Source organism: Ceratotherium simum, chromosome 7 (genome assembly GCF_057802395.1).
Source record: "Ceratotherium simum simum isolate JZ-2026a chromosome 7, ASM5780239v1, whole genome shotgun sequence".
NCBI classification, from domain to species: Eukaryota; Metazoa; Chordata; class Mammalia; order Perissodactyla; family Rhinocerotidae; genus Ceratotherium; species Ceratotherium simum.
The window spans coordinates 79,766,708-79,778,806 of NC_141906.1; the positions used below are offsets into that span (position 1 = coordinate 79,766,708).

At 44.0% G+C, this 12,099-nt stretch overlaps 1 protein-coding gene across 4 annotated transcripts in view; it reads right to left on the bottom strand.

Annotated features, from left to right (window-relative positions):
- ETS1 (ETS proto-oncogene 1, transcription factor) overlaps positions 1 to 12,099 on the bottom strand; it is a 126,025-nt gene that overhangs the window by 59,870 nt on the left and 54,056 nt on the right. The window contains exon 1 of one of the 4 annotated variants that reach the window (XM_014793728.2): positions 5,236 to 5,716. The exons of 2 other annotated variants lie outside the window; for them this stretch is intronic. In XM_014793728.2, the coding sequence (XP_014649214.1) occupies positions 5,236 to 5,317 (82 nt within the window). In that variant the 5' untranslated portion in view covers positions 5,318 to 5,716. Of the gene's footprint in view, positions 1 to 5,235; positions 5,717 to 12,099 lie in introns of those variants that run through there. One more of the 4 variants, XM_004438456.3, reaches the window with a different exon arrangement.

Below are 12,099 nucleotides of genomic sequence, written 5' to 3' on the forward strand. Positions count from 1 at the left end.
GCTGGCAGGTCCACAGGTAGAATCTAGGATTCGCCTTCCCTCCTTGTGCCAGAATAACTACAAACAATGTGCCCTGACCCGTGAAACAGACTTGAAAACACTGAATTTTAGACAAAAAATAAATAAAACTTATCTCCGGTGTAGACAGCAAATGTAGGTACATATGGCCTCTTTGCAGGAAAATTAAACTACAACTGTATTAAGAAAATGAACTAGTTGCTGATCTGTGTCTCTCGTCACTCAGATTGTGAGTGAGATTATATGTAGAGCAGTGTCCACGACAAAAGAGGTAAATGAGGCAGAATAGGAGGCTCGGGGAAGGATGTGACCTTGGAAGTGGTCACATAATCACCTCCCCACCTGAGAGAGAGCAAGGTACCTCTGGAAGACATTGCAAAAACAAGAACCCTGGTTCTCTGCTGGGTGATCTGAGGCAAGTGTTGCTTGTACCTTCAAGCATCTTCCTAAAGCAACACATCTGGGCTGCCACACATGGAGACAGCCCATGGAACAGGCCCTTTCCCCAAGCTCAGAAGAGTCCTGCAGGATGGCAGGGAGTCCCTGCACCTCCTGAACCCCCAGAGTACCGACCATCTCTGTCTTCTCTTACGCCCCTCTCTTAATTTCCAGAGTTTCTGTGAATAACATGGTGCTTTTATTTTAGGGATAAAATGCCCGCAACAGCTCATCACTGTGTAAGCTTCTAACAGTGTAGCCTTGGGCAGATCATGCATCTCTCTGAATATCATTTTCCTCATCTGAAAAAAGGATAAATTAATACCTCCCCACACCGCAGAGTTAGTGTGAAGCGTAAAAGTGCTTTTTTATGTGACAGGGTCTGGCACATAATGCACGCTCCATAAGTGTTTCAGAAATATCCCTATGACTTCTGAATGGCAAGGATCTACTTTCAGTGCAAGCTCACGGAATGCCACCATAGTCATGGGTTATTCATTTCGCAAACCAGAGAGACATCTGTAATTACACTGTCGCTGTAGCCACTGTAGAGTTATCTGTACTCTTTGAAATAGGGAGCCTCGCTTTCCTGAAAAATCCTGACCTAGACTAACCAGCTCCGGGTTTTGCACAGATTTTGACAGAGCCCAGAGCAAGCTGGGCTCTGGGAGGTTGACCACGGGCTGGTTTGTCTCCTAGAGGAAGGTGATCCTCCTACAGGGTGGTCTGGTCTCTTTAAGAAAGAAAAAAGTTACACAGACAAAAAACAGCAATACAAACCAACCAAAAATGCTAGGAATGCAAGCTCTGCCAACCAAATAAATAAATAAAATGTGAGATACTTTATAATAACTGGACATGATGCATTTCTCAACTCTGCACAATTGAAAAACTCTACTTTTCCATCAAGCCTGCAAATGTCCTCCTTGCCCCTAGTCTTGGTGGCCTTCTGGCTCTGAGGTAGCACTGACAACCTCCATCACCCAAAGTCACTGACTGATCCCTATGCCTTTAACTCTGACAGTCAGAACCTGGAGCTACTTGAACACTCTGAAAGTTACCTGGCTCATTGCGTTTGCTGTCTGGAGCACAGAATGCAGCTCATGGGCATAAGAGCTCAGATAAGCAGGTGAAAAAATTCCCTAACCTTACTCTTCTTTCCCTCTCAAATAAGAGATTTACAGCAGATAATCTGTATAATCATAATTTACAGATAATACAGCAGTAGCTCCCGTTAAACATTTCAAGGGCCCCTGAAAATTCTACACTGGTCAGGGTCATTTTTTGTTGACTTGTTTTCTAGTTAACTGCTAAACAGAATTTATTATGGGTCAGCACTGAATTTTAAGATTTTGCACACCTTAATAGATTTAATTCTCACGTCAACCCTATGGGGTAGAATGATTATTACACTCATTTTACAGAAGCAGGAGCTGGAGCGCAGAGAGATTAAGTAATTTGTCCAAAATCACACAGCTAGTAAGTGGCAGAGCTGGGATTCAAACCCAGACAGGCTGGCTCCAGAGTCCTTGCTCTGAACCACTGGGCTCTTTAGTCACTAATGGAGTGTGGTCCATGGGGGTCTAGGAACACAGTGAACGAGCGATCCTAATAGCCTGGGCAGCTCTACCCTTCTTTCTTGTCTACACTGATGAAGATACAAAGACTGACGAAAGGGACTGGGAGAAGGACAAAGCTTCTTCCTGCCTCTGAGGACAGTACAGGTCTCCAATGGATGGACATCCTCTGCTGGGGTAGGAGCGGGGCTGATCCTTTTACTCTTGTAAAAGAGTAAACATCCAGAGATAGAACTCCCGATCTCCTCTGGGCATTATGCTCACCTCACCAAGAAGGTGGCGTGAGGAAGAAGAGGAAAAATTAAGTGGCTTGGGAATGTGTTTGCTTTGGCACCCAGCCTCCACCCCTTCTCAGCAAGCTCCACACCAGGAGGGAACTCCATGGATACTCAATGGCTTTGTTTGTTTTAACCTATTTAAGATCTGAAAACCTTGCAACCACACATTGCAACCAAAGTGGTATATCCAACGTTACACTTACAAGGAAAACTCAATTCCAATGTTATTTTAAAGTATATGTTAATTTGGAACTTAAAGCTATCAAAAATCCTGTGAGCTCTCAATCCAGAATAAAAGGGAACAAAGGTCCCTGGTCTGGTCCTAGCCACAAAGACAAGCAAATCACCCAGGACTCCTGTTTCGACACCCGCCTCCCTACTGCCTTTCTTTGGCTCTCACTTATTGGGGGGGTGGGGGTGGGGGTCCTGGTTTAATTATTTAAACCAGATAAGATCCCAAACTACTTGTCTCCACACATAAGAAACTAAACAACCCAAAGAATCATTCTGACAAATATTTAAGTCACAGCTGTAGACACAAAGCCATGCTGTGAGAAGTTAAACTTTAAACACATGTCCTATATGGTCTGATGGGCAACGCAAATCCCCACTTAGACAGTGTCTTCTCCTCCCATTATCAAAAGCAGGCAGTGTTTCTTCCATCCTTGCACCTGCAAGTTTAAGTCTCAACTGAAGTTTCTTTGCTGAGCTTTTCAAAGGTAACTTGCAGTATTACTCAAGGCAACATACACTGAGAAGCAAGAAACACAGGTTAATATTACTTCAGCAGCTGGCTCACAAGATATTCTTAGGTAAGTGACTTACCTTCTCCATGCCTCTATTTCCCTCTTCGAAGTATAGGTATAATATTCACATGTCTGCTACTAAATATCCAGAAAAAAATTAACTAAAACTTATTTGTTATATTCTATTTATATTTGCAAGTTTCTCTCTTGATTTTCCCCAAGATAGTGCCAGAAATCAAATCTCACTACAATGAATGGCAAAAGACTGCCCAATTTTTTTTACCAGTTGAAATTTTGTTGTATGGAAGGTTGCTTACAAAACCCGATCACTGGCTTGTAAATCTTTTTTGAAAAAGAAAGGCATTGTAAAGACGCTTATCATAAAGGATGTTGACCATTAGGCCTTACAGTCCCCATTTTACAGATGGGAAAGCTAAGAAAAGTTACTCGTCCACAGTTTATTTTTATCAATAACCGAAATAACACCACCATATACTAAAATCTCTAATATTTAATATTAAATTACAGAAAAAAATTGCTTCAGCTGTTTACTGTGATCTAAAACATGCGTTGCCAGAGGGTCTTTTTCATTCCCAGCACACAAGATCCACTGTAGGTACGCGGACTGACATATCTACACGATATTTCCCAGATGATCAGATCTGTCTCTTCCCCATAAACACACATATAAACAAGCCATTCTTAGGGAAAGGACCTATTAGTCGAGTTTATATCTTTGCTGGGACCTATCCTTTCACTCCTTTGATATACGGTTTAAATCAACTGTGACAAACAGAATTTATTCTGGCTTCCTTGAACCCCCAAACACAACCATCATAGCAACATCATTTCTGCATTGTAGCTGTAAGCGCCTGAATTATCTCCACAGTTCTAGCTGATCTCAGCAGTGCTCTGACCATCACCATCGTCATCCTTGTGACAACAAACAAGCTCAGCCTTCTTTGTACACAGCAATACCGGGGTTGAATGTTAGGGGCTCTAAGAGGAGAGGACATGACCAAGTCTCTTTATTAACATTTTTGAAGTTTCTCCAAATGACAAAACATCAGTTTGGCTTGTCTTGAAAGTTTAAGCAGATTAAGAAAGGGTTAAATAAGCAACTAATTATGGCGGAGGCAAAGAAGTGTCAACCACAGAGAACAGCAGCTAAACTTATTGATAATTGGACACAACAGAGCGGCATGTTACTACAATTAATTATTTTCTAGAAATCACGTTCCCTCTACATCTTTCTATACCTTTATCTCCAAAATCACTAATCTCTAAGGATAACTGGCAGTTCCCTATCCTAAAAGAAAGCATCTTTTCCTCTCAAACTGTATTTATTCCAGGAATTCTGAAGGGCCAGACTCCATTAAACTGCTTAACACCAAAATCTGTGTCTAAGACAAAAAGAAATTTCTTTCCTATACCTTTCTTCTTCAAATCCTTCAAATCAAAGAGCTGGATAACCACACCAACCAAAGACCCAAAGTCACGTCTGGTGTTGGGATGTTCTCCCTCTTCTAACAGATCTTGGGTACCAGAGGACAAATTTGTGGCAGATTAGAAAGATGGGTAAACTGAGTAACCTGCATGAATAAAATCGGGATATTTCCCCAAGTTAAGACGATAATTTCAGTTCTCCTCCCATTTCCTTGCCCTCAACCCAGAAAAGAGAGCTAGATAGCAAGGGGACATGTGACAGGGGAGCTCAGGAGGCAAGACATTTGAAAATGTGCTTGAAAGCCAGCCAGTTAGACTCTGTTTCGGCTCTTACTGCCCAGGGCCCTCCACCCAGCTCCAGTTCTAGGGGATGCAGGGACGGGGAATGATGTCCTCTGAGCAGTGTCCATCCCCCCTAACATTAAGGAATAAGGCCAGAAGGTTCTCGCTCATTTGGAAAAATAAAAAAGCAGGAATAGGGATGCTGGACAGTCTATAAGCTTTTCCCCACTACTCACAAAAACAGCTGTGAAAATAAATACCACCCCCAAACAAGGGTCTTGGGCCACCAACAGTCCTCCCTCCTTGTCTCTACCTCTCTCCAGCTGCCAGCAGCATCTCCCAGCTCAGGCAGAAAACGCACTGCCTGGAAGGGAACAGCGAAGGAGGGGAGAGGGGACCACCGGCCTCTGGCGAAGAGCTAGGGTGGGGGCCTAGGCAGTCACCACTCACCCGGGGAGGGGAAAAGCTCCAGATCGACTTTTTCCGTCTTGATGATGGTGAGAGTCGGTTTGAGATCGACGGCCGCCTTCATGGTGCCAGGAGTGGGGGACAGACAGGATTATAGCAAGTTTGCTGTTATTCTTGTTTTTTTTTCTTTTTAATGGGGATTAGTAACGGGGAAAATGGGACGGGGGAATCCGACTTTCTTCCCTAAAATCTCAAATTTCCGCTGACTTTCCCCCGCGTCCAAAAGGTGCGTGCCCGGTACTCTCTCCGGGGAAGTTGGCACTTTGCGGAAAAGTGCGCGCGCCCCGGGTCCCAGCCTCGCCTTCGCCTCGCCCCGCTCCCTCCTTCTCGTCTTCGCCCCGCTCCCTCCTCTCCGCCGGCAGGCTGCTTCAGCTCAGTCTCGCTCTCCGGGGCCGCTCTCTCCCTCCCTCTCTCCCTCGCACGCTCTCCTCCCCTCTTTAGGGCGTTTCTCGCGGCGCCGAGCCTCGGCCGCTGGGTCTGCGCGCCCAACACCCCCCCATCCCCCAGGATCTCTGCAGGGGGGAGCGAGGGGCGGGGGCAGCGAGGGGCGGGGGCGGTCTGGGGGCCGGGCCCAGGACCCGCGGCCAATCGCCGACGGTGGCCCAAAACGAAAGGAAGGCCGGGCGGAGCTCCGTGGCCACGGTCGCCCGCTCCCCGCGAGGCCCTGCCGCCGGGCCGCCGAGGAGCAATGCGTGGAGCCGGCGGGACGCAGAGCCCGCTGCACAGGCGGGAAGGGCCCAGAGCGAACGAGCAGGCTGGGTGCAGAGGCCGCCTCGACCATTTCGGGAAAGTCCGTCTGATTCTCCACGCATTCTTGAGGACTTGGTCACCCGCTCCTGCCCCGCTCCCAGGAGCAGCATAGTTTTTCAAGTGCGTGTACATCATTCATTCACAAAGACTGACACACAGGACGTGAGGCATGCGGACGAAGGGGCGTGCGTGCGAGCAGGCGCAGGGGATTCGTGAGCCAGTGTCCTCAAAGGGCTTTATGAATATTGGACTCTAGCCGGTTAGTGAGTCAGGAATCTGGGCTGTTTCTGGAGGAGCCTTCGGTTTTTCTGAGCCCACCCGTGTAATCCTTAAGAAAAGACGAGGCAGCATTTATGAGCAGAAATCTTGTTTCACCGCCCTTGATAAGGATCATGCCCAAAGCAGCCTACTGGAGACTCCAAAACAAAGACCCAAATTCTTCTGTATTATTGAGAAAGTGGAGAACAGGGACCCCAAACTAGAACCGAGTTGTGGGCTTTCATACAGCAGTGGTTGGGTGGAAGGGGAAGCTATTATTCTGTTCCTCTGATTATGTCACCATTGGTCAAAGTTTTGTGTTTTCCTTCACAGACTCTCCCCTACTAGATAAAGCTGACAACCCTACTACCAACACCACAAAAAAGTGATGCAGAAGCTATGTGGTTTGGAATTTCTGGAGTACATCTTTTGCAGCCATGACAGAATCACAATGCACAGCACCTGTTCCATTTGGGAACTCCAGACACTTCAGATACCACAAATTGATCCCAAATAATTAATGATTTGCCACTGATACATTGGTTATCATAAATGGAGACGGTTGGTTCTAATTAACAAATAAACCAGTAGATGTAGAAGTACATAATACATGGACACACATATGTATAGCTAGAGCCAGGCAGTGAGATCTATCTTTGATTAACAGATTAAACATAAATTGTTCTGAACAACCTCAGAGAGAGCTATTTTTAATACTGTTTCCTGATTACTAAGGATATGTTGAACTCCCACCACTTGCCTGTATCTGTAACCTCTGCCTCTGATTAGTTTTAATACACTTGCTTACCTTCATCTAATCCCAGTTTTGTCTCCTTGAAGCATTAGTAACTTGCAGGTTTCTCACAGCAAATGAGGGAAGGAGCCAGGAATAGAAAATAACTCTCAGAGTCCTGGTTCAAACTTCAGATTATGCCCCTCCTTCAGTGACCAGAGGAAAATATTTGTATGTGATAATTCTAATTTTTGAAGGATTGCTGTAATCCAGCTGTGTTTCCAAAAGTTACGAGAAAACAATGCTGGCTTCCAGATGACACGAACAGACACTTCAGATCCTGGAAAAAGCTTGAGGAAACAGCTGATGAATGAATTGTACATTTACACATCTAAATGAACAGCAAAGAAAAGGATCTTGAACCAATCCTGCCTTACCCCTATGAATACATCAACGAAAGAACTGAGCAAATCAAGAGTTGCTTTGGAGGATTTTGTTTTATTGATATTGTCTTAAGAAAATGCTGGTATTTTTTAATCCAAGTGTGAGTACTTGTCTATTTTCAAACACAGCTTCCTCACAGCAAGTCCTTTCTCTCTTCCCCAGTTGGATCCTCAGCTTTCTTCCCCAGGCTAGCCTAAACACTGCTCCTAACACCCCCCAAAATTAGACACTAAAAGAACCCACCATGATTAAACCATAAACACTTTCCACTCTAATAATGGGAGAGTTTGTTCCTTCAGTTCTTCAACAATGACAACTCAATTTGTCAATCATACTTTTCTCACCCAGTCCTGAAGCACAGAAGCTCAAAACATTTGAATGTCCAAATCAAGGAATAGGACTGGGTAAAACGGGAGGGTTGGGGAGATAGCCCGGGACCACCCTAGACTCCAGGAAAGTTACTTCAACATGAGGCTGATTATAAATATTGATGTTATCAGAAGTTATACATCTAACCTAGGATCTGGTTGAGACTTATCTTAGGACAAGGAAGACTAATATGGAAAAGTTAAAATATTTTTACATATTTGGGATATTAGTAATCCAATCAGGCCTGTAAGTATCACACTTGATTAATCTAATCAATTTTGATAAATGAAATTTTTATTCTTTTTAGAACCCAAGTAGATTTTTCTAAATGTTCTTATGAACATTAGATGACATTTCTATCTTACCATGTCCTAAAAAAACAATGCCTAGCCCAGTGCCTGACACATTGCAGATGCTCAGTAAATATGTATTGAATAATGAACTATCAACTTTCTGGTCACTATGGGCTTCTACTTTGCCAACTCTTTCTAATTCAAAGGTTAAGTGAGTTTCATATGCTATGGCTTGTAAAGATGAACTAAAAAATGTCAGCCACTGTGCCTCTAAGTCTGCCCTTTGTCCCGCATGGCAGAGCAGAACCTCTATTTCCCAGCACTCACGTCCACTGAGTTTCAGTGGCTCGGTTGTGCCTCGGTTTCCCCACTAGCAAAACAAGATCAGCCAAGTCTTGCCTTCCATCCACTTGGGCAAGTTGTTTCAAGACTATATTTGATGTTTAAGGCATTCAAGAAAAATCAACCAAGGAAATACCCTTTTGCTTTGCTTGAAATACAGCAGTCTGCTCCTCCTGTACTTGGGAGAAAACAGAATTGTATTTTTAAACATTCTTAAGACTTAGAGAATTACATCTAGCAAGTACTGAAGCTCCTTAAACTAGGAACATCATGTCAAGAAGTGTCAAAAAAAAGGCTGCAGGCGTTGGGGGACAGGAGTGTGGAGCTAGACGTTAATGATATTAAGAAAATAGTCACATTTTTACAAGAATTCCCTCAAACACATGGAGTATGTAAAAAACATAAACTTTCTCTGTTACACTTCTCCCTCCACTCCATCCCAACCTCAATAAAAAAGAAATATAAAAATACACCTAATTTCAAACAACCATAGAAGTCCTCCTTCTCCATAAGTCCTCCCTCTCCATAAGTGTGCTAGAATAAGTTGTCTATTTCCTGAATCTTGGACTTCAACAAACCAAAGAATCCCTGAGTTTTAAGCTAAAATATGCTTTATTGGAGGTAGGTGCAAAAACATTCAGACCACTAACGGCTGATGCAGAACAAGTTTATGACTCACAGATGTTGATTTACTGGTTTAAATGTAAGATTTTAAAAAAAAAAGTGCTCAATTAACAACCTGTCTGAGTTGCATTTGTGGTTGTTTTTCTCTGAGAAAAGGCAACAGTCCCTGTCACACACAGAAACAGGCCTCTAAAGCTTAACTCTACAGCAAGTGGTTTCTGTGTGATAAGTTGAGTCATTAAAAAGCACACTGGGGAAGAAAAATGCCTGGGGCTTCGATATCTACCATTATCAAGCAGCAATAAAATGGGAAATTGGAGATCGAAAGGAAAATGAAAACTCTCTTAATTAAACTCTGATGCCAAAAGGCCTTAGGGTCCGTTCAAGAACCCAAGTGGGGGACTCAGAACTGTGCTGTCGCTGACTGCAGACTGGCTCTGTGACCTCACCAGAGCCACTTAACCTTTTTGTGTCACAACCTCATCTCTGTTTTCAGGGAATAAAATCACCCCTGGCTCTCCCTACCATGTAATACAACCTCATTAGCTATTGTTTAGAAGGTACAATAAACAATGAGCGATAAGAGGAGCTGCAGTTAGCCGGGGAGTGGGAGGCGTGGGAGGGCAGAGAGAGGGAGGGCTAGGGGGCCTGTTTGCCCCGGAAGAGCTCTCCATACTAAAACAAAGATGAGAGTGAGTAGGGTCTGCTCTGGTATAAGACTTAGGTTCAAATTCTAGCTCTATCAACTAACCAGCTAAATTACTACACGTAAGTCACTTAAACAATCCTGAACCTCCATGTTTAAAGAAGGGATGATAACAGCACCCACCTTTTAAGGCTGTTTGGAGGACTGAGATAACGCATGCAAAGCATTTAGCACAGTGTCTAGGTAGAAAAAGTGCTCGAAATCGTTGCTGGAGCTATTAAGATCTAGTCTAAGGTAGGATACTCAAGAAATCACGTTAAATCTCTTCTGTATGGCCATCCCCTTTGCAGAGTTAAGTTGGACCCTCTATTTACCTAAATTGTCTCCAGGGAGAGATAGAGAAAAGGATCGTGTTTAATTTAGAAATCTCTCCAAGCCCCTTGCTCAGTTCCTGATTTGGGTACCTGCCCAGCTTCCGCCTCACTTGAGAAATTCCAGCACTCCCTGATTAGAGAAAAAATTGCAGATTTGTCCTTATTTTTTATTGCAGTATAATTGATATACAATATCCTATTAGTTTCAGGTGTACATCAGAGTGATTCAATATTTTTATACATTACAGAATGATCACCACCATAAGTCTAGTTACCATCTGTCACCATGCAAAGTTATTACAATCTTATTGACTATGTTCCATATACTGTACATTACATCCTCATGACATTTATTTTATAACTGGAAGTTTGTACCTCTTAATCCTCTTCACCTATTTGTATTTTGTCACAGAAAAACTGGAGTTCAAAATTCAGAAGGAAGATGACGTTTGTGGTGCCTCTTTGGAGGCAGAACTTAAGATCTTGTCTTTGTCACTTGTGAGAGCTAGGTGGGAGTCTCTTAGAGATAGTCAAGTCCAGCCCTCCTATTGACCAGAGGGAAAAAATTAGTTTGAAAGAGTAACTCATTCTATCCAAAGCCACACAGCCTGAAAAAGGCAGTGTCAGTACTAGGACAGGATCCCTGATTGCAGTGCTCTCCGTGGCGTCTCCTTGCATTTACAGATATCATATTTGCAAGGGACGTCACTGCCATTCAGCTCGGTCTGTTACCAGACACTCTTGAGACCTGAAGCAGGATACAGTGTACACAGGAACAGGGAGATGATCAGACTTAGTTTCTAGAAATCTAACAATCTTGTCTGCACTGGATGTGTTGTCTGGGCAAGTACATTGCAGGATAACCACACTAGCATTCCCTGTGGGAGACAGCTTGGCATGGGCTGTAAGGAGAAAAAGGGTCTGGGTTGGCTCTATTGCTGTCTGCAGTTTCTTTAGACTGTAATTATGAACCATTCAGCTGCATCTGCAGCCCCAACAATGTGGGATGGATTGGCCTAATCCACAGACCAAGCGACATTTTAAAATCCACCAGTTTAGACATCATGTATTCGTCTTGCAGCAAATCAGACTCTGCTCACACAGAAAGAGGTGAGGAGCTGCCAGTCAAGGCTACAGGGCTCTGAGGCTTCCTCCACACCCAGAGTCAGTTTGCTTCCTTAAAGCAGACTGAGCGTATTTCCCCGGATTGTTGCTCCCTCCTGCCTGGATAATGCAGAATGCAGCCTACCCTGGGAGACTTTGGGGATCATGTAATTTGGATTCCAATTTAAGTTGTCCTAAATTGGCCTCTTGAGGAGGTAGAAGGACGATTGCATTAACACAGATGGCAGGAGAACCAGTGTTCTTTAATAACATAGCAGAAGCAGAGAACCAGGCTCCTAGTGAGGAGCTCCACACCCCAGCAGAATCCCAGCCCCCTCCGCAGGCTGCAGGTGGTTCATCTGGTGCAAGGCTAAGGCCTTCCTCTGATCTTACCCGCTTTTCTCTTGGGTTACAAAGACAACACCAGACTTCAAAACAGATGTTCTCTGCAGTTGTGGTCTGAATCTTAAGTTAATATAATTTCATTGTGGAATCTTTCCCCTACTTCTCCCCCTTTCATTTTGAAATGCCAAGTCAGTTGCCCCGAAAGACTAGCATTTACCACCCTAGAGATGAAGTAGCAGAGATGGGATAGAGAATTTCTCCACCCTGTTCTTCATGCTGGAAGCCAGGCAGAGAAAGCAGATAACACTAGAAGAAATAGCTCTGACAGGAAAAGGGAAGATGGTATAGGAGGAGGCAGTGGAAGGGACCTCCTCTAAGAACAGTGAAGGATAAGTTTGGGGAGTGGGGATGGGACATTGAGGAGGTAGAGTCACGGTGATTCTATGTGCTTGTCATTCTGGGACTTAAATCTCCAAGATTCCAAAATGAAATTGAGGACTGGTAATGTAGCCAGTACCTTCACAGAGTCAGTTTAATTGTCCTGCATGGCCAACAGTCATGGAA